At 54.1% G+C, this 21,864-nt stretch overlaps 1 protein-coding gene across 1 annotated transcript in view; it reads left to right on the top strand.

Annotated features, from left to right (window-relative positions):
• The window catches only part of SETD1B (SET domain containing 1B, histone lysine methyltransferase), a 52,104-nt gene that overhangs the window by 8,231 nt on the left and 22,009 nt on the right, over positions 1-21,864 (top strand). The window contains exons 6-7 of the mRNA XM_026114510.2: positions 290-1,465; positions 19,838-20,605. Of these exons, the coding sequence (XP_025970295.2) occupies positions 290-1,465; positions 19,838-20,605 (1,944 nt within the window). The remainder of the gene's footprint in view (positions 1-289; positions 1,466-19,837; positions 20,606-21,864) is intronic.

Raw genomic sequence — 21,864 nt, 5'->3', positions numbered from 1 at the left:
CCTGATGCTCTTGTGTATAGCTTATACAGAATAAACAGCATTTATCTGCTTTCTTTCTCCTCCTCTTATAAACAAGTTGCTCTTTTCGTGCCTTTTCTTTTTTGTCAAAGGGAACTGTTCTTAGTGGATGTTTTTTGTTTTCAGGGATGTTAGAACCCATTTTTTGCAATGGAAGTCAGTGCAAACTGCAAACTCGTGGGTACTCAGCTTCTCTGAAAACTGAACAGATTACACAAATAGCTTTAAAAAAGTATGTATTTATATGCTTTTCTCTTTTCTGTTTTTATAGTTGACGGATTCTCTAAAACGCCTGAAAGACAGTAATCTTTCTTCTGCGGGATCATCTGTTACCCCTAACAGTAGCACGCCGTTTTCCCATGACACAGCCTATTCCAGCTGTCGGCAAGACACCCCAAACTCGTACAGCCAATACACCCCCCAGTCCCAAGGAACGCCTCACACCCCACGGCTAGGGACGCCGTTTTCCCAGGATTCCACCTATTCTAGTCGTCAGACAACGCCTGTGTACCATTTTGGGCAGGACAGTGGGTACAAACCCAGGAGGCATGAAACAAAGTTTACAGATGCCTATAACCGTCGACCGGGACATCACTATGTTCATAATTCGGCAGGCGTTTTCCGAGGGCCAGAGCATCAGTTTAGTACCTTCAAATCTCATCAGCAAGAACCAGTTCAGTTCTCTCACACTCCTCCCTTGAGCCACTCTGGTTCCTCAAGCTACAAATCTGCCTTCTCTCCCTACCAAGCACCAGCTGTTTTTCCCCAATCTGATGAGCAGCAGTTTCCCCAACCTTCGAGGGAAACAGAGTACCGAAGACCTGCGCCCCCTCCGACTGAGATGGCTGTAGAAAGTAGCGCTGCCGCTAATATTGATTTTGTTCCGGTGAAGGAAAAACAGGAGGAACCTCCACCCCTGCCAGATTCGAACTCAGTTCCTGAACCGAGTTCAGCAAGCTTCTCTCAGACTCCAGAGAGGAGCGAGACCCCCGGCACCCCAACCATGGAATCGGAAATGCAGCATAACAGTTTAGACTCAAGGATTGAGATGCTCTTAAAAGAGCAGAGAACAAAGTTACCCTTTCTTAATGAACATGACTCGGATAATGAGGTCCGAATGGAAGGTAGCCCTATCTCCTCTTCCTCTTCCCAGCTTTCTCCAATCCCGATGCAGAGTTCGAACTCTCAGCCTGGTTACAGAGCTCAAACGCCATCCTCACGCCCTTCCAGCACGGGCTTGGAGGACATCAGCCCCACGCCGCTGCCGGACTCCGATGACGACGAGCCCATCCCTGGGACAGCTTCGCTGGGTCAGAATTCCAGGGCGGCGCCGGAGGCCAGCATGACTCCTGTCGATCCCCTGAGCAGGACCTCCAAAACTGAGACCTCGGAGGTCAAAGAAATGGTGCCTGGTGACCAGACTCCAACATCAGAAAAAATGGATGAGGTAAGTGAGCGGGGACCGAGGTATCGAGCTCCGTGCATATCCCCAGAGTGGGGCAGGGAGTTGCTGTGTTTTTGTTGTGGCTTGTGCTGTTTAGAGCATGGGGTTTCTGGTGGTTTTCTTTCTTCTACTGAGGCGGCTGGAAATCAGCTAGATGTGACACAAAGTGATGGTCTTAATCTACTTGCCAGTCTACAGGTTTCCTGGTTTATAATAGCAGCCCACTGCAATTTATAGTTGCAGGAGAGCTCAAGGACTGAACAAGCCACTGAAGTTTGGCCTTGAGTGTCGACAGATACTTAAGCCACGAGAGCAGTTAATCGAGTCCTTTCTGCCATTGCTTAGGTCCCTGAATGTGGGTGTATGTGTGTGCACACGCTTGCTCGAAGGGGCTTTCGTGTTGCTCCCAAGTATTGAATGTATACTTTGTTTGATAGCTCTCCAGCTATTTATGCCATCTGGTTGGAACAGGAGACAGTTGCTGGGTTTTAATACTCTGTTCGCGCGGTTGAAAAGGGGAGGTAGTTGGCTTGTGGGGGATGTGCTCCACCGCGTCTTCCAATAATAGAGCCGAGCCTGCTGCCTCGGCTGGGGCATTTGGGGCTGAAGGGACAGCGAGAGCTTAGCCCTGTGGAAGGGTGCCAGCAGACAGAGAAATTATGTTGCGTGGCGTGTGTGTTTGGGATGTCTGTTGCAACAAATGTGAGTATCGCTGCAGTGGACCTGTTGGTCCTATTCTCCTGTGTCAAGGCATGGTCAAAATCTAGATCTGTGCAAGTGCCCCAGACCCTTTCTCCTCGGTAACGCAAGCAGACGAAATTGCTGTCCCTGGTGTGCAAGAAGTCTGCAGTGAGGGAGACCTCAGCCGTTCAGGAGCGCTCCGCTCGTGTAAATGACCCGAGTGTAATAGATCAATTAAATTTGCTCATACAAATTGCTGCGGTTAAGCTGGCAGAATGCATTTCCCTCCAGTGGTTTGCAGTTGTGAGGTTTTCACCCCAGAAGTGGCTGCATTTCAGGAAAGGTGGAACCGCTGCTGTAGGTAGAGACTTTGCAGAGTGCTTGTCTGGAGGAAAACCATTGCATCAGTAGCATAGTGCATGTCTCAGTGATAAATAAAAAAACGCCTGTAACTATCATGGATGTTTTGCGTTCTTTTTTATAAGTGTCTTTCCAAACCTGGCTGTCCTTGCAGCTGGCCATCCAGCCTTCAGAGCAATTCAGCTGCTTGAGGTCTCATTCTTTATCTAGGCTGGCCCAGGCTCCCCTCCCCGGAGGCAAGTCGCTGGCCGGTGGGACCCGCGATGTGTTAGGAAGTGGATTTCCGTTCCGTAAGCTTGGTCTGACGGGGCTGGGAGGGGATACTCTAGTCTGCTTACAAGACGAGGAAGGCATCCCTTATCTGCCTGCCGTTCTGGGCTTGCGTCTGCTGTCCTTATGCTTATGCTGAGAAATGCAGCCAATTAAGAGCATATTTAGGAAGCTGGACAAACGCCAGCGTGGTGCGTGAGGTCAGGCTCCGCCTGTACCTGCGATCAGCATCGGAGGGCTGCCTGGCAGGCTGCGTTTGCGGGCTGCGATACGGGGGCGGCCGCGTGCTGACGTCGAAGCCCGGGTTAAGTCTTTGTCTCCCCTTAATGAGATGCTGGTGTCGGAAGTTCAGGTCAATGGTTCGGTGATGCAAAATGAAATAAATACCTCGATCCTCTGCAGAAGTCAGAAAAGGGGTACCAGTGTCTCCGTGCAGGTCATTGCTGCCGTAATTGTCTCCTCCCCCCGAAAAGTTCGGTGTTTGTTGCTGGATCTGTTTATTCATCCCTCCTCTTAGTTACAAATCACACTAAGCTATTCTGGCATGTTTGAAAAGTTGCCTGTGCCTTTCATTGCTCCTTCTGATGTACAAAAAACGATCTCCATGTGTTTTTGCTTCCTTCCCCCGCCCTTCTCCCCCCTTTTTCTTGCTTTAGAAAAAGGCTCTCCTGGCTTTCCTCTCTTTTGCTGAAGGAGGGGAGCTGAACAGTGACTTAACATAGGCTGAAATTTGAGCTGCAGCTTTCCAACCGAGTTAGAGAGGGGCATTGAGCCTGTCTGAGGGCTGGAAAGCTGAACCTCCGGCTTCAGCCTATTGTGATACCACTATTCAACTTTCAGCCCTTCAAAGAATCCTCCAGCAGCAGAGGGAAGGCAGGCCCGAATATTTCTAGTGCCTGTGGCATGGGGAGCAGAGCAGATCTGTTAGAGTAGGGAGGGCTAATTAAGTATCATAAGGAAGCAATAAAGGGCAGAGAGTTTGAACCACTGTTTACTTCATATTTGCTTTTCAGGGGTCTGAGCAGCGCGTGGGCCTGCTCTCTTTGGGTGTGTGCTCTAGCTGGGAAGATCTCAGGACTCTTAAGGACATCAGCAAAATTGCAGGGAAGTTTTTTGCCTGAGACAATAGGAGCTTTTCAAGGACCTATTCCTGCTCCCATGGAAGTGGGTAGGATTTTTGTCAACAGTTGCTGATAGAGTAACATTTGTTCTGTAGCTAATGCGCTGTCAAATCGTCAGGCAAGTTAACAAAGCCAGACTTGCCGTAAGTGAAGAGGGTAGAGCCAAGCCCCGGTAATTGCACTGATTTCTCATGCAAGACCCCGGAGTTTGATTACAAGATCCGGTATGATACTGCTAAGCCAGAGCTTGGCAGGGAGCTTGGGTGTGGGAGAGGAAGGGCTGTGCGTCTGTCTGCAACACCTAACTCCAGCTAATCTCCCAGCCGTGATTATGGTCTGCAGAGAAAGTCCTGCTAAGCTCCGCCAAGGCACAGGCGCGGAGAGTGGGACGTGGGCTGTCCGAGGTGAGGGCGAAAAAAGGATCCCTTACAAACAACGCAACCTGCCAGCCGGGGAGACAAGGCAGGGAGGGTTTTTCAAGTCAAAAGATGGCAATGAAGAAAACTCGTTGAATTATATTGTTATTTTAATGATTTTTTTGAGGGTAGCAGTGTGCAAACTTTCTTTACTATGTTGCTGAGAGATAACAAGGAAGGAATTATCATGAATTCTTTTTCGTAGGATCTTTCTGTGCTGTTTCAAAAGTGCAAAGGTTAAGTAAGTACCGTTTGACGTTTTGACATCCCATTTGAGCCAGGTCTTGTTTTCGCTTGGCCTGTTACAGGAAGAGGCCCTGCCTGCGCGCGCTGGGGAGGGCGGCAGGATTATAACGAGGTACTTGGTTGTGAATCGATGATGCCTTTCATGTTTCAGCTTATGAACATGTTTGCGTGTACAGTTTGTGTGTAGTAGGAAGACCATATGATTGACAGTGGTATTTTTGCAGATTTACAAATACAGGAATATTTTTAATTAGGGACTAACAGATTCCTGTCTTCTTGGTGGCTTGGATAAGCACGCAGTTACTGTGGTGGGAAGGGTGCCATAAAATGCTAAGATAATCATTAAAATAAAAATGCTGAAACGTGAGTGAGGTGCGAGCACTTCTGCTGGTGCGTGGTGGGAGCCTTGGCGAATGTTTGGGGGAGAAAGCTGGGAGCCACACGGTGCACGGCAGCGCTCAGGACCGCTGAAAGCCCCTGCCGCCCCCAGCACCCGTCAGCACCGCTCGATGCTTTTGCTGCCGTGCAGGTCGCTGGGGTGCCGCTTGCGGGACACCGACGGTGTCTCTGTGACAAGCTGTGCTTACGCAGCAGATCCTGTCTTGGTGACCCGGGAAGGATTTCTGAACCGCGCTTACACTTCAGTGTAGGCGAGGTGGGTCGGACCTGTACCGACAGCGCAGCTCTGCTGCAGTCCCCGGGGTTACATCTGGGCTGAATTTGCACTTTGCGTTGAAGTATCTTTGGGTTCTTGTGTGGTCACGCCTGGAGCTGGAAGAAATTCATGTCCAAGTGTCATGTTGTCCCTGCGGGGTGCTCGCGGGACGTGCTGTCGTCCTCCTCGAGGCACGGTGCCGGGTCTTGCTGCCGTACGCACGTGCAGACCTGGCTACGGTTCGGGAGCGAGGAAGGGAGTCCCCTTTCCTCCAGGGCGGTCGGTGCCCCGCGAGCTGGCCGTGCCGGGTGGGCTGCCCTCCCCGCCAGCACGGCGGCTGCCTTCTGCAAAGGGGCCTCTCTCCTCTGCGCGGCTCCCGTGCGCGGTTTTAGGAGGTGGCGCAGGGCTCCTCGGACATCGCCGGCCCGTCAAATGGGGCTCCCAAAGATGCACCCGGACCCACGCTGCCGAGGAGGCGTTGCAGGCTGCAAGGTGCAGAAGTGGTTTATTCCAGGTAAATGCACATTAGGGTTGAAAATGCAGAGCCTAAGAGCCAGGGAATTTGATACTTTGGTTTCCACAGAAACGGTGCAAGAGCCCTTCTGCCTATAAGTAGCTGTTATGTATGTATAATATATATGAGTACACCTGGGATCCAATTTACAGTTAGTGGGATCTGTCGTTTCTGGAGGGAGGTCGGGGGAGGAGAGGTGGGGAGGGGAGGGGCTGCTGTGGGTTTATTTTTTTTAATTGAGGAAAGGAGGAAAAAATCCTCCGAGAGCTGTGTCTTACGCCCAAGCTCATAAACACTTTTTCAAATTTTCCTGCCTCTGGAGCTCTTGCGAATGCGATCACGCCCAACAGAACCGGTTCCTAATGGAAACTCAGACCTAGGTGTACGTTGTGACTGCGACTTTCCAGCGGCGCGGCCAGCCAGTGCCCGGGCGGCACCGACGGGGACGGCCGCTCCGCTCCTGCGCGAGCTGTGCCCGTAGGGCTGAACCGGCACGGAGCGAGCGGCTTGGCCACAGGGTCTGCTCTGCTCTCCCTCACCCGCCGGAGCGGCGGTGGGAAAAATCAAAACATGCTTTAAATACAGCATTACATTTGACTCTGAGACCTCGGGGATCTGTTTAGTCTAAGCACGTGGTTCTGCTTGAAACGCTCTCGCTTTGGGAGGGGTCCTCAGGCCTCGCAGGCAGCGTGTGGGGTCCCCGGGGCTGGGAGAGACGTCCCTGCGGGGACGAGGGGGACCGGCGCTTACCCCCGCTCCCGGGGGCGTAGGGGCTGCGGAGGCAGCGCGGAGGCAGCTTCGCTCCCCCGGGTTCACATCTCCGGGCTGCTGTGGAAGTGCGAGCTGTAACTTTATGTCCTCCCGGAGCCGGTGCTGGAAGACCACGAGCAGGGTCTGCTTCCTCGTACATCTGATTCATCTGCCACGTGACGGCCTGTTATTCCTACCAAAATTTATGTGAAGCAGAGAAGTCGGTCAGCGTTGGCTGCGCTGTATCTGGCTCGGGTTCCAGTTCGGCTCTCGGAGGGCTTGCGAGGCCGGGGGCCAGCCGAAGAGAGGGCCGGCCGGCCCCACGTGCGCTGCGGGAAGCAGGGCGAGCTAACAAACCCCGTGTCACTGTTCTACAGTCCCTTTCTGGAGGAAAACGGTGTAGGAGTCGCCAGGTGTTCCTGGCGGTACGTGGTCTCACGCATGCACGCTCGCAGGGGAAAGAGCTACCCTGAGAAATGTTCGACTGTTTATGGTTTGGGGTTTTTTTGATACCCAGCTCCCTTAGAAGAGTGAGGGAACACGTCTCTTGTCGATAGCAGAGCTAGAAGTGGTGAATGCTCTGGAGTGTAACTGAAAAATAGAAAGCAGGCTGTGGTTGGGAGGCTGAGTGCTTCTCCCACTCTCTCGTCTCGGGCCGGGACTTTGAGGCTTTTGCATTTTGCATATCTAACAGAAATGACATTGCCTCCTTTTTTATAAATCACTGTTGCTGGCTGTACTCTTGCCACTGGTTTGGTTCTCTTTTTGTTTTACCACCACCGACTTTGTACGTGTTCAGCTCCTGCTGCTCTGGATATATATAACCGAATTGTGGGTTAGTAAGCAGGAACGGTACTTTTTTCATCTTTGTGAAACCTGTGGATGTCCTGGCGCTCTGGAAGCTTAGGTCCAAATTGCAGTGTTTAACTAGAGCGTGTTGTTTATGGAGGAATAAGCTTTGCAAGCTGAGCTCTGCAGCCCGTTTGCACTTGGAGAGCTTTTGGCATCTCTCCTTTCGCTGGTTATGGAGCTCTTCCTATTCTTTTCAACACAGCCTTCGGCAGCGCTGATACTGAGTGTTCAGGTGTCACGAGTGCAGGCTGCGAAGCCTCACGTTCAAGTGACATAGTTTCTTCATAGTTTTTCCTGTGCTTTACCCTTCTACCTGCACTTTGCATCCGATGGTTGTGCAAAGTGACCGAGGGACCGTGGGCGAGTTACGGTACGGCAGCGTGTGTCGCAACGTGCGGTGACACCGAGAAAATGTGCCAGTGTGTTAGGTAATCAGCAGAAATATTGAGAAAGTAATTGCTATTAACGTATTGCGCTGGCAGCCGCCCAAAGAGCACTACTTTCTGGGTCTGATTTTGAAGAAAGCGGAGCAGCCGCCGTGCTCTGTGCCGTGTGCGCGAGCCGCGGCGCCGCGAACAGAGAAGCGCTTATTCAAATTGCTGTCGGCTGCTGCCTTCCTGGAGCCCTCTAAATAGACGCGGTTGAGCAGCCTTTGCACAGGCGTCGATTCGGAGTCCCATGACCGTGCCCGCCGTCTGCGACGTGCCGCTTTCGGTTTGGGGCCCTCGTCTGTGCCTGCGGAAGGCGAGGCAGAACTCGGAGCGAAACCGGCAGGGTCGTTCGGGCCACGCGTTGCCACCGGCCCGCGGGCTCCTCTGCCCCTGGGGCGTTGCTGCCGGCTCGGGTTTTGTTGCGAAACTGCAGCGCTTGCTTTTGGAAATGCCCCGTCGCCGCGAGAGAAAGGTCCCTCTCTGATTTCTCAGCTCCTAAAACCAAGATTTTTGACACAAGGAAAAAAAAAAGTTTTTAAAAACACAGGCTTTTCTTTAAACACTGCTGATCTGCTGAGTGCTGAACTGAAGCCAGCAGCTGCTTTCGAAAGTTTCCAGCAGCGCAGACGGGCCCGAGGAGCTCAAGAATCACTAAACCCCGCGAGATGGGGTTTCTGCCCCCCCTCCACGCCGGAGCAGGCTGCAGGTGCTGCAGGAGCGGGGCGCCGGGGGAAGTCGTTCGCGGCCGGGGCCTCGGCAATCGCGCCGCGTGTAGAGGGCACCGCGAGCCCCCACACCGCTGCCGGCAGCCCGAGGAAATGAAACTGAGAGCTGGCAGCATTTCGTCTGGCTTGGAGGTTTCCTTGCGAAAGGGATCAAGCAGCTGTAGTAAAACTTGCAGTTCTGCCATTCGGGATGCCGCTGCTGTGACCCAGGCGCTCGCCGGCGGGGTTTGCGTTTGCTGGCTGCTCTGAACGCGCTCGTTCTGCAGAGCGTGTGTGTATGCGGCGCTGATAACCGCATCCCGAGTGGGATTTCTGAAGCAGCTTTTTCCCCTCGCTCCGAGGGGCCTGTTATTCGGGTGCCCGGCCTGGGCAGCCCAGGCGGGAAGCTTTCCTCCGGGTAGAGGCCTGGGCTGAGCGTGCGGAGCAGCTCTGATGCCGGCATGCAGCGGGGCAGCTTCCCAGCCCGCCGTGTTGCTGCCGAACGTGGCACTTCGGTCAGCAGATGCGGCCCGGGTTCCTCCTGCAGATAACGGAAGAGCTGCGTTGGGAGGCTGCGAAGAAAAGGCAGCAACTGTCATCGTGGTGCTAGCAGCCTTTTACTGTGGTCCAGGAAAAAAATGACTCGAAAATATGAAAATCCTTTGCACAAAATTATTCACATTTCCATGAAACGGAGCAATCTACCAGTCGGATACGCACCATGGGGACATGAGTGAGTGTGTTCGGCAGGGGATCCCTGGATGAATCTGTTTGCTTGTGGGATCTCTCTCCCCCATGACATTAGGGTGTGCGACAGAAGGAGGGCAGCGGCGCAGAGCTGCCGGGGAAAGCACTTCTCAGCGCGGCTGCCCTGGGCCCGGGGGCCTGGGGAGCCCGGCAGCCCGGCGTCGCGGACCCAGGCCGCCCCGGAGCGGGGAGAGGCCGGCGGGGGGTGCAGCCTCTGCGTGTGCCTCCGTCTCTGCTCCGCAAGACTTTGCGAGGATCCGTTTTCAGGGTTCAGCTGAAGAAAATACGACCGTTAGACAGTATCATGCCACGTAAAAAAACAAACAAGCCCACGGCACCCAAACGAGCAGTTTTTAATACTCTCTGGACTTGTGAATTGGGATGGGGATTTTGCTAGGAGAAGATTTTATTGTAGATGGATATTGGGCTAGATTCATCCTTGTCACAACTCAGTTTACCTAAGCTGCACCCTTGTCATGACCCAATTTTGTATGTAGTGTTTTATCCTTTTCTTTCATAAGTTTTTTAAGTTGTGGTGTCAACACAGTTGTACAGCATGACTGTGTTTGAGCGAGGCTTGGCTTTAACATCATCCCCGGTAAGCGAGGCCTACTGATACGGTACGCGTTGTTAAGGAGTGCCGTGCCGTCCTGCTGCTCCTGAGCCCTTCTGGTGCTTCGGAAGGAGCTGGCGAGAAACTGTCCCCAGTAAAAAGCTCTTACTGGAAAACCACGGAGCCAGCTGCTCTCGAAGGGAGAGCTGCACAACTGCTCAGAGAGGGGCTCGCGCCTTCCGACTGCTCGGCTGAAGCAGAGAGCAGGGGACGTCCTACGCGAGCAGAGCCGCCTCCGGTTGCTTTTGTGGCCTTTTCGCAACGGTTTTGTGTAGCTCTTTAAAGGAGTAACCTGCCTTTTCAGGAGTTCAACTGCAGCCTCAAACTGATGAGCCAATCGAGCGGGAAAGCTATTTAAAAAAATAAAAATAAAAGCAGAGGGTCCTGCTGCATCAGCCTGGCATCAAGATGGGGGGGCTGGATGGAGATGCTGCTGCTGTACCACCGTGTGCTTCTGCAGGGCTCTCCAGGCAAGGAGAAGGCCTGTCTTTGCCTTCCTTTGGCTGTTTTTAGGGGGTTATTTCTTCTCATTTACCAAAAAAATGTCCGTATGAGGTGAGCCCGTCTCATGGTGCTGCTTTGAACGCCGTGCAAACCCCCCGTCAGCAGCGGGACAGGTACGCCGCGCTTCTCCGGGGGCTTTCCAGCCGCCCCGGATCGGGGCCGTGGGGCTTGGCTGCGGAGCGGCTCCCTGGGCCGTGGCGTCGTGGCCATGTGCTCGTGGACCTGCCCTCCACTGTGTCTGAGCTGTTTTTAAACCCATCTCTACTTCTGAGGTCTTGCAATATCCTGCGGCAACAAGGTGCCCCACTGAATTCTGGAATTTATTTCTGGAATAAGTGTGAAGTACGGATAGCGTTTCCTTGCATTTGTTTTCAGCCTCCTGCTCGATGATTAGAGGACAAATGGGGAAATGAGCATAGTTGCCTGTGTCTGTTTGGTTTTTCTGAATGTTTTGTGCCTGAGCGAGCGGCGGTGGAAATGCCGCCCAGCGGTGGGGTATTTCCACTCTGGCAGTTTACAGCAGTTGCGGTTACACAATTTATTTTGCATGCAGTGAGGGTAGTTTAATTGAAGAAGTTTGATGTTTTCTAGAAGCCCATGACAAGTCTGCGTCCTGCGCACAGATTATTTTTGTTAATGCATCAGTCAGCGGTTGCCAGCCACAAGGTTACGTTTCCCTCGCCCGGGAGCAGCGGCGTGGGGAGAAAGCTGCCTGCTGCAGCTGAGCTCCTTCTCCCTGGGCGGGTTTTGGAGAGGGAGAACGCGACGGTATTTTTGGCTGTATGTTGCTTTAGGCTCTGTGTTAGAATGAGGAGGATATTTAATGTTTTAATGAGTGTATTACATGCCTCGGTTGATGGGCACCCTGCTCGCTCCACACCTTTTGGAGAATAGAAGCTGGGCTTGTTTGGAGAGGGCTCTTCTGGCCTTCTGCACCAGCGCTGGCTCACAGGCTCCACAGCTTTCTTGCGGGGGCCAGAAATGTTTGGGCCTCTCATTTTCCAACCGCACAAACAAACCGGGACTGCACCCTAGAAATTTGGGCCGAGAGCAGCTCCGGCCCTCGGGGAGGGTAGAGAGGAGCCAGACTTGTTGTCCGAACCCTCTCGAGAGGGAGGGCGAAAGCAGCCGTGGGAGAGGCTCTGCACCTCGCTCTGAGCGCCGGCTGCTGCAAGCAGAAGAGCATTAAGGATGAAATTGATGGGTGAGTAACAGAAGCTCTCCGTTTTTTCGTGTGCCAGTTGTCCTTCGAGACCTTTCCAAATCCCTGCTTTCTGATCTTGCTGCTGAGGAAGCTCCCCGTCGCGCAGGCTGTGTTACGAGCACTCAGGTCTTATAAATTAAGCTGCTGTTGCTGCTGACATGGGAAATGCGGAGCACCAAATGGGGCACTGAAAACGCTGCCGTAACGGTAATAGCCACATGATTTCAGATACTCTGGGATGTAGCAGCAGTGCATAAAAGGGGGAAAAAGTACCAAATTGGCCCAGGTCTGCTGATCAGAACTTGTTTAAATATAGTAGGTGCACAACTGATTCTTCAATAGGCTGTTATCCGCTGGGAAACTAGACTGTTCTTCAAGTTTTGCTTTCTCTTTTGCTACTCTGTTAGTAGCAAAATCTGAATTCATGGCTCTGTTTGACCTAAGTTCTAAGTATGAGGGTAAGCTCAGGGGACGGCACCTGAGCTCCTGCCCGGCACTGAGCTATAAGGTGTCCATGTACTCCGTGAACTCAGTTATTGCATCCTTTTTCTTTCTTTCTCGTAGGTGGGCTCTGACCTGATGTAGCCAATTCCCTTCTTTATCGCTGATTATAAAGTACCTGCTGTCTTCCAGAAATGTTGGTGCACTTCTGCGTGCCGCTGGACAGACGCAGGGCAGAGCCTCGCAGAATCGCCTGGGAACTGGGTCCTCCAGGTCTCATGCAATTTCTCCCAAACTTCGTGTTTTTTCTCGCTTCTTTAGAGAGATGCCTTCTCAAGCTCCTGGTCTTTTGTGTGCGGACAAGCCTTAGAATCAAATCTGCTCATAATAGCTGAGATGGCAGAAAGCGACAAAGCGAAGCCCGTTGCCTGCTTGCTTTCTTCTTTTTCAGAGAGACTGTTCAGTTCCTCTGTCTGCTGGATTTGTCAGGTTTGTTCCCAGGACTCTGAATCACTCCCTGAACCTGGTGTCTGAAAGGGGCTTTACCTGGGTAAAGACAGGCCGGCTTTATAAAAATCGTTAGGAGAAGCAGAGAACGTTCCCTGACTAATTTATCCGTAGGGGGTGTTTTCTTGCCACTCTCCCATCCTTTTATGCATGACTTAGCTTCCCAGCCCACTGAAGCCTTTGAAGTTAGATTGGAAATAGCTCTTCAGCTCTCCCTCCCCCCGACTGAAATAGGGAAACCAGAACAACCACTGCCATGGACAGCCCTGTTACATGGCTCCCCAGCGTTAACACCCCTCTCCCCTTCCCTCCTTCCTCTTCCCTCCTTCTTTTCCCCATGAAGAAACCTCTTTCTTTTTTTTTAACCCTCTACTTAAGACTTGATGGAAGAGACCATGGTTCCCTGCGATGGTAAATCCAATTTGAGGGTGTTTCATACATGATGAAAAGCACTGTGGCTGCCCGACGCAGCCGCTGGCTTGGCACGCGTTTGCTCTGCCGGCTCAGGTTTGTTCCCACGCGGCTGAAGGGGCGAGTGGCCTCCTGGCCGGCCCCGTGCTGGGGCCCGGCTGAGCCCCATCTCCTGCAGTCGCTGTCTTCGTGGTCTGGCTGGTTGGATGGTCACGTCTGACTCGACTCAGGTCTGCGCTCGCGGGGTCCGGTGGTTGCAGCTCCGGTGTTAGTGAGCGTGGAGCCTGGAGGAGGGCGTTCGCCCTCTCGCTTTTCTTAGAGCTGACCCTGTGGATGCTCGGGAGACTCTCGTACGTGCTGGAAACTCAGGGGAAGTACGTGGCTTCTCCAAATATCCCCTCTTTGGCGATCTCGCCAACCGGAGCAGCGCTGCGAAGCCTGCAGTTCAGGGCTTCCTTTCCCCTCCCGGAGGAGGAGACACCTGAGTGAAGCCATCACGTTTTCTGGAGGCCGCTGCACTTGCTGAGAAGCAGAGCAGGCCCCTCGGCCAGTTGTTGCCCCCTTTGCCAGTTCATCTCAACTCCTCAAGCTTCCTGTTAAGGCAAATCTGGCAGTTTTCCTACTAATCCTAATTTATGGCTCCGGGCATTGCCGCCCTCAGAAGCTCGTACCTCTTGAAAGTGCTGCCGAAAACTCGAGTACGGTGCTGCCTTGTCAGGAGAAGGCAACTCTGCAAGTGCTGCACGCGGGCTGAGTCTTCTCCCTGCGGGACCGCAGTTCTCATGTCTCCCTGTTTCTAGATCAGTGAAGACCTAATTACCTCAGACCACTAATTGCGCTGGGCTTACTTCCCATCTCGGTCCTCTTTGCTTCACGCAGACTTGTCCCTCCCTCCATCTGTTGCTAAACCAAGGAAGGTCCTAAGCTTCAGGGAGATGCCGAGAGGCTGGCTGAGGGGGTGTTTCCTACTCCAGGCTCCCTCTCAGCTTCTGGAAAGAAAAATCCCTACCCGTAGCCACTGGGGCTTCTGTTTACAGTCAAGTGAAAGTTGGCCTGAACCTCTCGTGTTCACTTGTTGCATTAATTTTTCATTTCTTTGTGGACCACCGTTGCATGCCCTATGTCCTGTCGGTTGTCCTGGGGCTGTGCTTTAGGGAATATGGATTTAAGCTACCTCTCCATCCCTTTCTGGGGCAGCCACGGTGCTATTTCGCTGTGCCTCGGGGAGGAGGCAGAGGGTCGTCTCCGGGGTCCGCAAAGGTGCCGCCAAGCGTCGGGAGCCGTCTCGGGTGCTCGAGCCGGGCGGGCGGCGCGGTGCTGCGCAGGCAGTGCTCCCCCGCGAGAGCCTTCCCGCGGGGCGCCGGGGGAGCCGCTTCCTCGCGCGCCTCCCAGCCCCTTCTCGCGGCATCTCCCCCTAATTACGGACCGGCCCCAGGGACCGGCGCATTGCGAGGCACAAACGAGCACCGCGGCGGCCTTGCTTCGTTCGGGGACTGGCCCACACTTCTGGGGAATCTTCCCCCTATCCTGTTGGGGTTTGAGGTATCAGCTGAGTTACCTCTGGGCGTTAGAAGGAAAAAAAAGGGGTGTTTTTTTCCCCTCCCTCTCATCTGGGAAGATGCTGTTTGTTCGCCATGAGCCCTCGATTATTGCTGTTGCTTGCTCGACCCGTTGCACAGCCCCGGGGGTGCGGGGAGGATGCTCTGGGCCAAAGAAGTGCTGCAGGCGAGCACCAGGCCAAAACACAAGCCGAGCCGCGGCAGTGTGTTTGTCAGGTAGGATATTGTCATTGCTTAGAGCTTGAATTCTCTTCTTCAAGTAGGGAGGGATACTTTTGCAGGCAGCAATAAAGAAATCGAAGCACCCAGGTGATTTCCTGCCCCCTCCACGAGTCCCTGATCCGTTGGCAGCTTGTCGTCTTGGTGCTTGTTTTAAGCAGGACAAGGGGGTGAGTCCATCGCCTTGGTCACTGTTGTGTTTTGCTCTACTTCACTTGCAACCTTTGCCCGAGAGCTGCATTTGAAAGGTGCTGTACAAATATATAGCTATATAAAAGTACAGCAGTTGCTAAAGATGTTTATAATCACTGATCCAGAATGTGTTAATCTGCTAAGTTGCCTGTTCCTGAACTGGGTGTTACGGTGATACAAATGCACCTGAAAAACTGTCCTTGTCCCAAAGAGCTGGCGACCAAACGCTCCGGTGACGGTCGGCACGCTGCTGGCCGCTCCGTAGCTGCCCGCGGCAGAGGCGAGGTGTGACCAAGCCGCCCGAGCGCCCGGGTGCAGACAGCACGTGCTGCCGCCGTCCCCAGCTCGCGGCGTACGGAGCCGGGGCCCTTTCCGAGCGCGGCGGCGGAGGCAGCGCTGGCCGGGGAATCGGAGGGGCCGGAGCTTGGTCTCGCCCCTGCTGGTGGCTTGCTGGGCGATGCTGGTCACTCCGCTGACTGTTGACTTCTCCCTGCCTCTCTTCCCTCACCTGGGGAAGGTTTTCCTTTCCCCACTTTTTTGTAAATATGGCTGAAACTTAACAGAACAATTTATTTCCGCAGTGCATCGCTGCAGGAGAAAGTTAACCGGCTCCTGCTCGTCCTTTTCCGCTGCTGCTGGTTTTCTGTGCGTGCGGATGCCGCGGGCTGGAAGGTTTGCTGCTCCTCGCGAGCGTGGGATGCTTCCCCTCGCTAGCGCCACGGACCTGCGTCGCCCTGAACGCCGTAGAGCCTGTGTTTCGCCACTTTGGTGCGCAGGGCTCAGCGGGGATATGGCAGAGCAGTCACTATATTCAGTGATACAGGGCGCCTGCCCCAAATATAGCTAACTTGGGGCCAAACAGAGTATTTTAGCACTTTTTAAATGCTGGGCATCGCTCTGAGAGAAGAGCAGCGCCCCACATTCAGCAGCTTTCTGCCCTATCGCTGTCCAGGCCGACTGGGAGCGAGCTCTCGGGGCGTTCCCCTCGCGTGGCTCCGGAGGCTCTGCCTGTGCGGTGCGGCGGCTAGCGTTTGGGGTGAACGGCGACCGAGGTGGTGTATAACCAGCTACGCTGACGTGAGTCTCTCCCACCAAATTTGCATCGTTAAAACACCTTTGGAAAATGTGTCATGCACATAATTAAATACCTGTTTTGCTAACTCTTAATTTAATTAATGCAAAGTGAAGATGGCAGTGCAAATTAATTTAGTTGCAAACGGCTTTTCTCTCTGTGGGCTGAAGGGAGCCTTTCTGGAGGCTTTGTACCGGCTGCCCTCGCAAGTGTGCCGGTGAACTCCAGGGCTCACTGACGCAGGGTTTGGCAGTGAGGGAAATGACATCCTCACCATAGTACGTATGCTGGGTATCGGCTTAACTTTTTTTCTTCTCTTTTTTGGTAAAAACAAGGAGGGAAGCTGGTGAAAAGGCAGCTTCTTTGGGAAGTTAGTATAGCTACTTTTAGGCTCTACCCTGAGACATGCTTGCTAGCAACCACGATCAATCCACATTCAGAAAGGTGAAGGAAAAGGAATTTGTATAACAAAAGATATTTCTCTATTTCTATGTTGATTTTTCTATGTTGATGTTTCTCTGTCTATTTCTATGTTGATTTTTCTGTGTTGATATTTCTATGCCTATTTCTATGTTGATTTCTTCTTCTGCAGCTTCATCTCTCTCACTTACTTGGTGCCTATGTTTTTCCCCCTTGGATATAACTTTTCTGTAGCTGCTCATCCTCTTTAAATATTCATCTAACTTTCCTTGAAGACTGGTCCTTCTAGATGGGCTGCTTTTGGTGTGACCGCTTTCCTAACCTTGTGTGTGCTTTTCTCTTCTGCCTTTTCCACCCGTTTCTCCATACAGCTTATGCTCTTTCTCTCCCCCTTTCCACCTTGCTGGGGATGAAACGGCAGCACAGGCTGCGTTTGGTGTGCGAGGGCAGGTGGGGCGGCAGCCCCGACGACGTAGGAAGCGGGGCATCTGTTGTTGCTTCCTGCAGACCCGGCTGAGCCCCAGAGGCATTTAAAAGACCGTCTTTACTGTTCCAAAAATGCAAGGTGTTGCTTTGGCAGTTCTCATTTCGGTAAGAATAAATGCAAGTGTGAATGGAGAAAGCTACTGGGCGCTGGAGCACGGAGTCTGGCTGGTCCTGCCAGCTCTCGTAACTTCAGGAACAGCTTTTCCTACCTGACCTTTCCTTGAAGAGGAAAAACCGACCTCCCATGAGGCAGGGTTGCTGGTACTGAGGCTGTGGCTGAAGGGACCCCTGAGGGCTGGCCCCGAGGAGCGGGCTCCAGGCAGACCCACGCACGTCTCCTAAGGCCGGGCTGGCTGAGCTAGGTGCTAGGTGCTGCCGGCGCCCCGGCAAGGGAGGACGTGTTGGCATGGCCAGGGACCTTGGGGCTGGTGTTGCGGGCTCGATGGAGACCAGTCCTCAGCAGCGGCTCAAAGCAGGGTGGGCCACGGGATCCTGCCGGAGGGCCTGGGGCCCAGGGACTGGGCCTGTCTGGCTGGGGACACGAGAGTCCCTGTTGCTCCTGGTGCTGGTGCCCTTCATGGGGTGCCTTTCCTCCAGGCCTTGTCAGGGTGATGCGGCTGCGGGACGTGAAGCCGGTTGTGTCTTTGATCAGTAGCCTGAGCGCTCCTGGAGTCCGACCCAGCACCGACGCTCAGCGTCATCGCTGTTGGAGCGAGCGCTTTTACCGGTGTCTCTTTGTGTTCCCCTGCTGAGAACGGGGTCTGCTGTGCAGTGAACTCCTTGACGCCTGCCCTGTCTCCCTGTTTGCCCTTCCCTCGCGCTGAGCTGCAGCGTTTCCCGTCCCCGCCGGCACCCCGGCACGTGCTGCAGCCGGGGAAGGATGAGAGGCCTGAGACCGTGCAGAAACACCGGGCAGCAAGTACTGGAGAGTTTCCGGAGTGACGGATAAAACACAGCTCTGAGAAGGCTCGAGTTCAGAAACGGGTTATTATTTGTGCTTCTCCTCTCTCAGCTGTTCGTTTCGGGGTTTATAAAGCAGTCCTCAGAGCGCCTGCCCGCGCCTTCAGCCTCAGTAAAGCACCTCGCCAGCCCGGGGCATCTTCAGACCGCGACGGTCGCGGGTGGCTTTGGGGGCGGTTCAGGCGCCCGGGCTGCAGCGGGGAAGCCCGGGCGAGGGAGGCGCCAGGCCGGGAGGGCGTGCGGAGCCGCGTTGCCGCCGTCGTGCTCAGCCTGCTCTCTGGCGGCGGCTGCTGTCGCGGAGATGACCTTTGATAAAACGTGAAGCTTTCGGTTTGATTTGGCTGGTTGCGGTTGCTCAGCTTTGTACGGCTGCACTTCACAGCGTTGCCGTCGACTCGGCTGCTCCTGTGTCGCTCCCTTATCCCTGTGCAAAATTCCCGGGTTAAAAATCGAATTGTAGCAGCTTCAGGGAGAGACCTGGCAGCCAAGCTGCTTCGCCGTGCGGGTTCTCCCGAGCTTTATGGCCCCTTTGCTTTCAGAGCAGGAGGACTGGGAGGAGAGCGGGTAGAAGAGGCACCTGCTAGCCTGAAACATGGGAAAGCTAAACATCTCTGAGCTCTTCAGTCCTGGCAGGTTCCAAAATTATTGCCAGGATTGAGACACCGGCAGGCACTGAAAAGGGCCGCTTGGTTACGATCTCTGGTCTCCTCGGCTGGGCTGGGGACGGCGGTACGCAGAGCGAGCAGCAGCGCGCTGGTGGAAGTGGGGCCGCCCCGGCTGCCCTCTGCTCTCCCCGCGCCAGCGAAGACGAGATGCTCTGGGTTTAGATCCGCCGGTGGCAACGCGCAAACTGTTTGCCCGGCTTTTTAGTGCGGAGCAGTTTTGAGGAAGGAAGCCCTCTGCAAGTCGTCTGAAGGATGCAGGCAGTGATGCTCGCAGGGCGGCCAGGAAAGAGGCGGTGATGAGTGCTTCTCCTTCGCAGCCCTGGAAACCCCCAAGAGACCTGTCTGCTGTCACAGGATGGTGGGTTTTGCCGTCTTTAGCTGGAAAAAGGAGGTTTTCCTCTAACAACACCTGAGAGATGTGGCAGCCATACGTGGGCTTCCTCTGTGCTGGGGAGGTCTTCAGGTCCGATGCCCCCATACAGTATAACATGCAGCTGCGATCATTCGGTGTGTATCGGGGATGGAGCTAGCCGATAAGGCCGCCATGTCGTACTAAACCTAATCGGGCAGCTTTGAGGCTTCGGAGCAAACAGGCACCTTCCGTTTTAAGCCAGTTTCCATCTCTTTGGCACTGGAGGTAGGACATCCGTTCTGCGTTTTATATAACCCTATAGTTGCGTTTTTCATGGCTAGCGAAGTACTCCTTTTGCTCGGGAGCTTGGCATATGCTGTGTCTTTGAATCGCAGCATTTGTGAGAGGGAAAATCTGTGAAGAATAAAGGCAGTTTCAGCAGATTCAGGGTTCTTTTCTTCGAGTGTGAATTGCTTTGGCCTAGTCAAGACAAGTTTTAGCAGCGGCAACCATTACTGTGAAAGTATTGTGTCTTCCCCCAAATAGAGGTTAAATGTTGACAGCAAATGAGCCAGGGATTATAATTTAAAAAAGATGGGAATTCTTTCTTTGTCCATGGTGAAAACTGAAGAGTAAAACCCCATGGTGCAATGCACCCGTCAGTATTAGATGTAAATAAGACATGATGTGTCTTGTAGTGAAAGACATTTAGCTTGGGTGTATTTCTCCGAGCCTGGCAGCAATTGCTTATATTCCGTAGCAATAGAGGGTTTTGTTCGGTTGGTACCGATGCTCTTTTAGAAAGCTTTTACCTTGCTGCTTTCTGAGGTCTAACATGGCACAGAATAGCTTCAATAGGCACCAGCTGCTCCGTGGGCTCTGTCTTTTCAGCGCATCGCTCGCTTTTCTCCGCTCCCAATTCAAACGTGTGTTAAACTTAGCTTTTGTTTGAAGCAGCCAGCGCAATGGTATTTAACGTAAAAGGAATGTGGTCCTCACCTTTCCCTCTCTCTTTTGTCCCAGGGTCAGCATTCTTCAGGGGAGGACATGGAAATCTCCGACGACGAGATGAATCCTGCGCCCATCACCAGTGCGGAATGTGCCAAAACCATTGTGGTGAACTCCTCCGTCAGCAACACAGCCGTGATGGCTCCGTCGATCCCCATGCCCCCGCCGGGATTTCCTCCCCTGCCGCCGCCGCCGCCTCCGCAGCCAGGCTTCCCCATGCCTCCGCCGCTGCCCCCGCCGCCTCCGCCCACGCACCCCGCCGTCACCGTCCCTCCGCCTCCGCTGCCCGCGCCGCCCGGGGTCCCTCCGCCTCACATCTTGCCTCCGCTTCCTCCGTTCCATCCCGGCATGTTCCCGGTCATGCAAGTGGATATGATAAGTGTCCTGGGCAACCAGTGGGGTGGCATGCCGATGTCCTTCCAGATGCAAACTCAGATGCTGAGCCGCATGATGCAGGGACAAAACACATACCAGTATCCACCTTTCATGGGGGGCCGGATGCAGTTTTTGAATCTTCCGCCCTACCGCCCCTTCTCCATGGGAGCAGCGCTTGGTCGCGGACAGCAGTGGCCACCACTGCCCAAGTTTGACCCCTCGGTTCCACCACCGGGTTACGAGCCGAAGAAGGAGGATCCCCACAAAGCTACTGTGGACGGAGTCCTCCTGGTCATAGTGAAGGAACTAAAGGCTATCATGAAGAGGGACCTGAACCGGAAGATGGTTGAAGTGGTAGCGTTTCGGGCGTTTGATGACTGGTGGGACAAGAAGGAACGTCTGGCAAAGGTAGGCTTTCGTGTGCTCGGTGCTGGTGGCTGCAGGGGAGAGCTGACCATGGCCAGGGCGTGGGTAAGCAGGGCTCTGGAATTGAATTAAGGCCCCCCCGATATTACAGTAATTAAAATAGAAGCAAAAAATAAAGCCGTGGAATAGCTTTGCTATGAGGAACCCCATTGCTTGAGGCTGCTAAAATTACCTGGGAGGCACGTACATCCCTGACCCACGGATGTTGATTGGAAAACTCCTTCTGACTCAGGACAGGCATAACAGGCCTTGGCGGGATGCACCAGGCCTTTGTAACCAGACTCTACCTGAGTAAACTGGCGGTATTTATTATCCCTTAGGAATAGCTGTCCTTTTGCTCGGCCTGTCTCTAAGCCTTCCCCCGGCATCACCACTTCCCCAGAGCCCTGCTCCGGGAGTGGGCCACGGGGACTCCCAAGCCAGCCCGGTCGGAGCGGCCCGGATTCGGCAGGAGGTTGGCGCCTGGCGCTGGTCTCCGTGGCGGGGAGCCGCGGCGGGAGCGTGCTGGAAGCAGCAGCCGCAGGCCACAATAACATGCCATGTACTCCACCGCTGCAGGCACTGGTTCGGGGCAGGTTAGCGCCTGTGTGCAAAACCCGGCTTGTTTCTGCGGTGTCGCTCCCTCGCGTGTGCGGGCATTTCCCACGGCTGTTACCACCGGAGCAGACGTGCGCTGGGAACCCCGTCAGCGAAGAGAGGCCCCACGGTCCTGTCAGCTGGCGCTGGGTGCGGGCAGCTACAGGTGGTGATTCTAGTAAATTAAAAGATTAAACTAAGTTAACACAGAGATGTCCTAACCTAGCAGTTTATTGGGGAGGTCTCCTTGAGCTGCTGTGTGCGACGTGTGTAGCAGAGGTGCCCTGTGCAGAGCAGCCTCTGAACGTGTGCCTGGGGCTCTGACTGCTCACCGAGGAGTTATCGGTGCTGTCCTGAGGGTCCAGGTCCTCCTCTGCTTTGCTGTTGCATCGTTCCACTGGTTGGAGTGTGGAAGAAGCACTGTGGTCTCAGTGTAGTCCCTTCGTTTTGGGTCGGATTTCCTCGTCATCCCCTCCGGCTTTGGCGTCCGCCCCGGGGCAGTCCCTTTCTCTGCAAGGAACCGAGCGCGTCTCGCACCTTGGTTGCTCACCTCCTGGGTGCTCGCCCGTCGCAAGGGTCTTGCAGAGCTCGTTTGTCCTCCATGCCCCGTTGCCGGCCCGTGTGTCCGCTCTGCTCGTCTCTGGCTGCGGGGCGCGTGGTGGCCC

The sequence above is a fragment of the Dromaius novaehollandiae genome, chromosome 17, assembly GCF_036370855.1.
Source record: "Dromaius novaehollandiae isolate bDroNov1 chromosome 17, bDroNov1.hap1, whole genome shotgun sequence".
Taxonomy (NCBI): domain Eukaryota; kingdom Metazoa; phylum Chordata; class Aves; order Casuariiformes; family Dromaiidae; genus Dromaius; species Dromaius novaehollandiae.
This window is presented reverse-complemented; position numbering and strand designations above follow the sequence as displayed.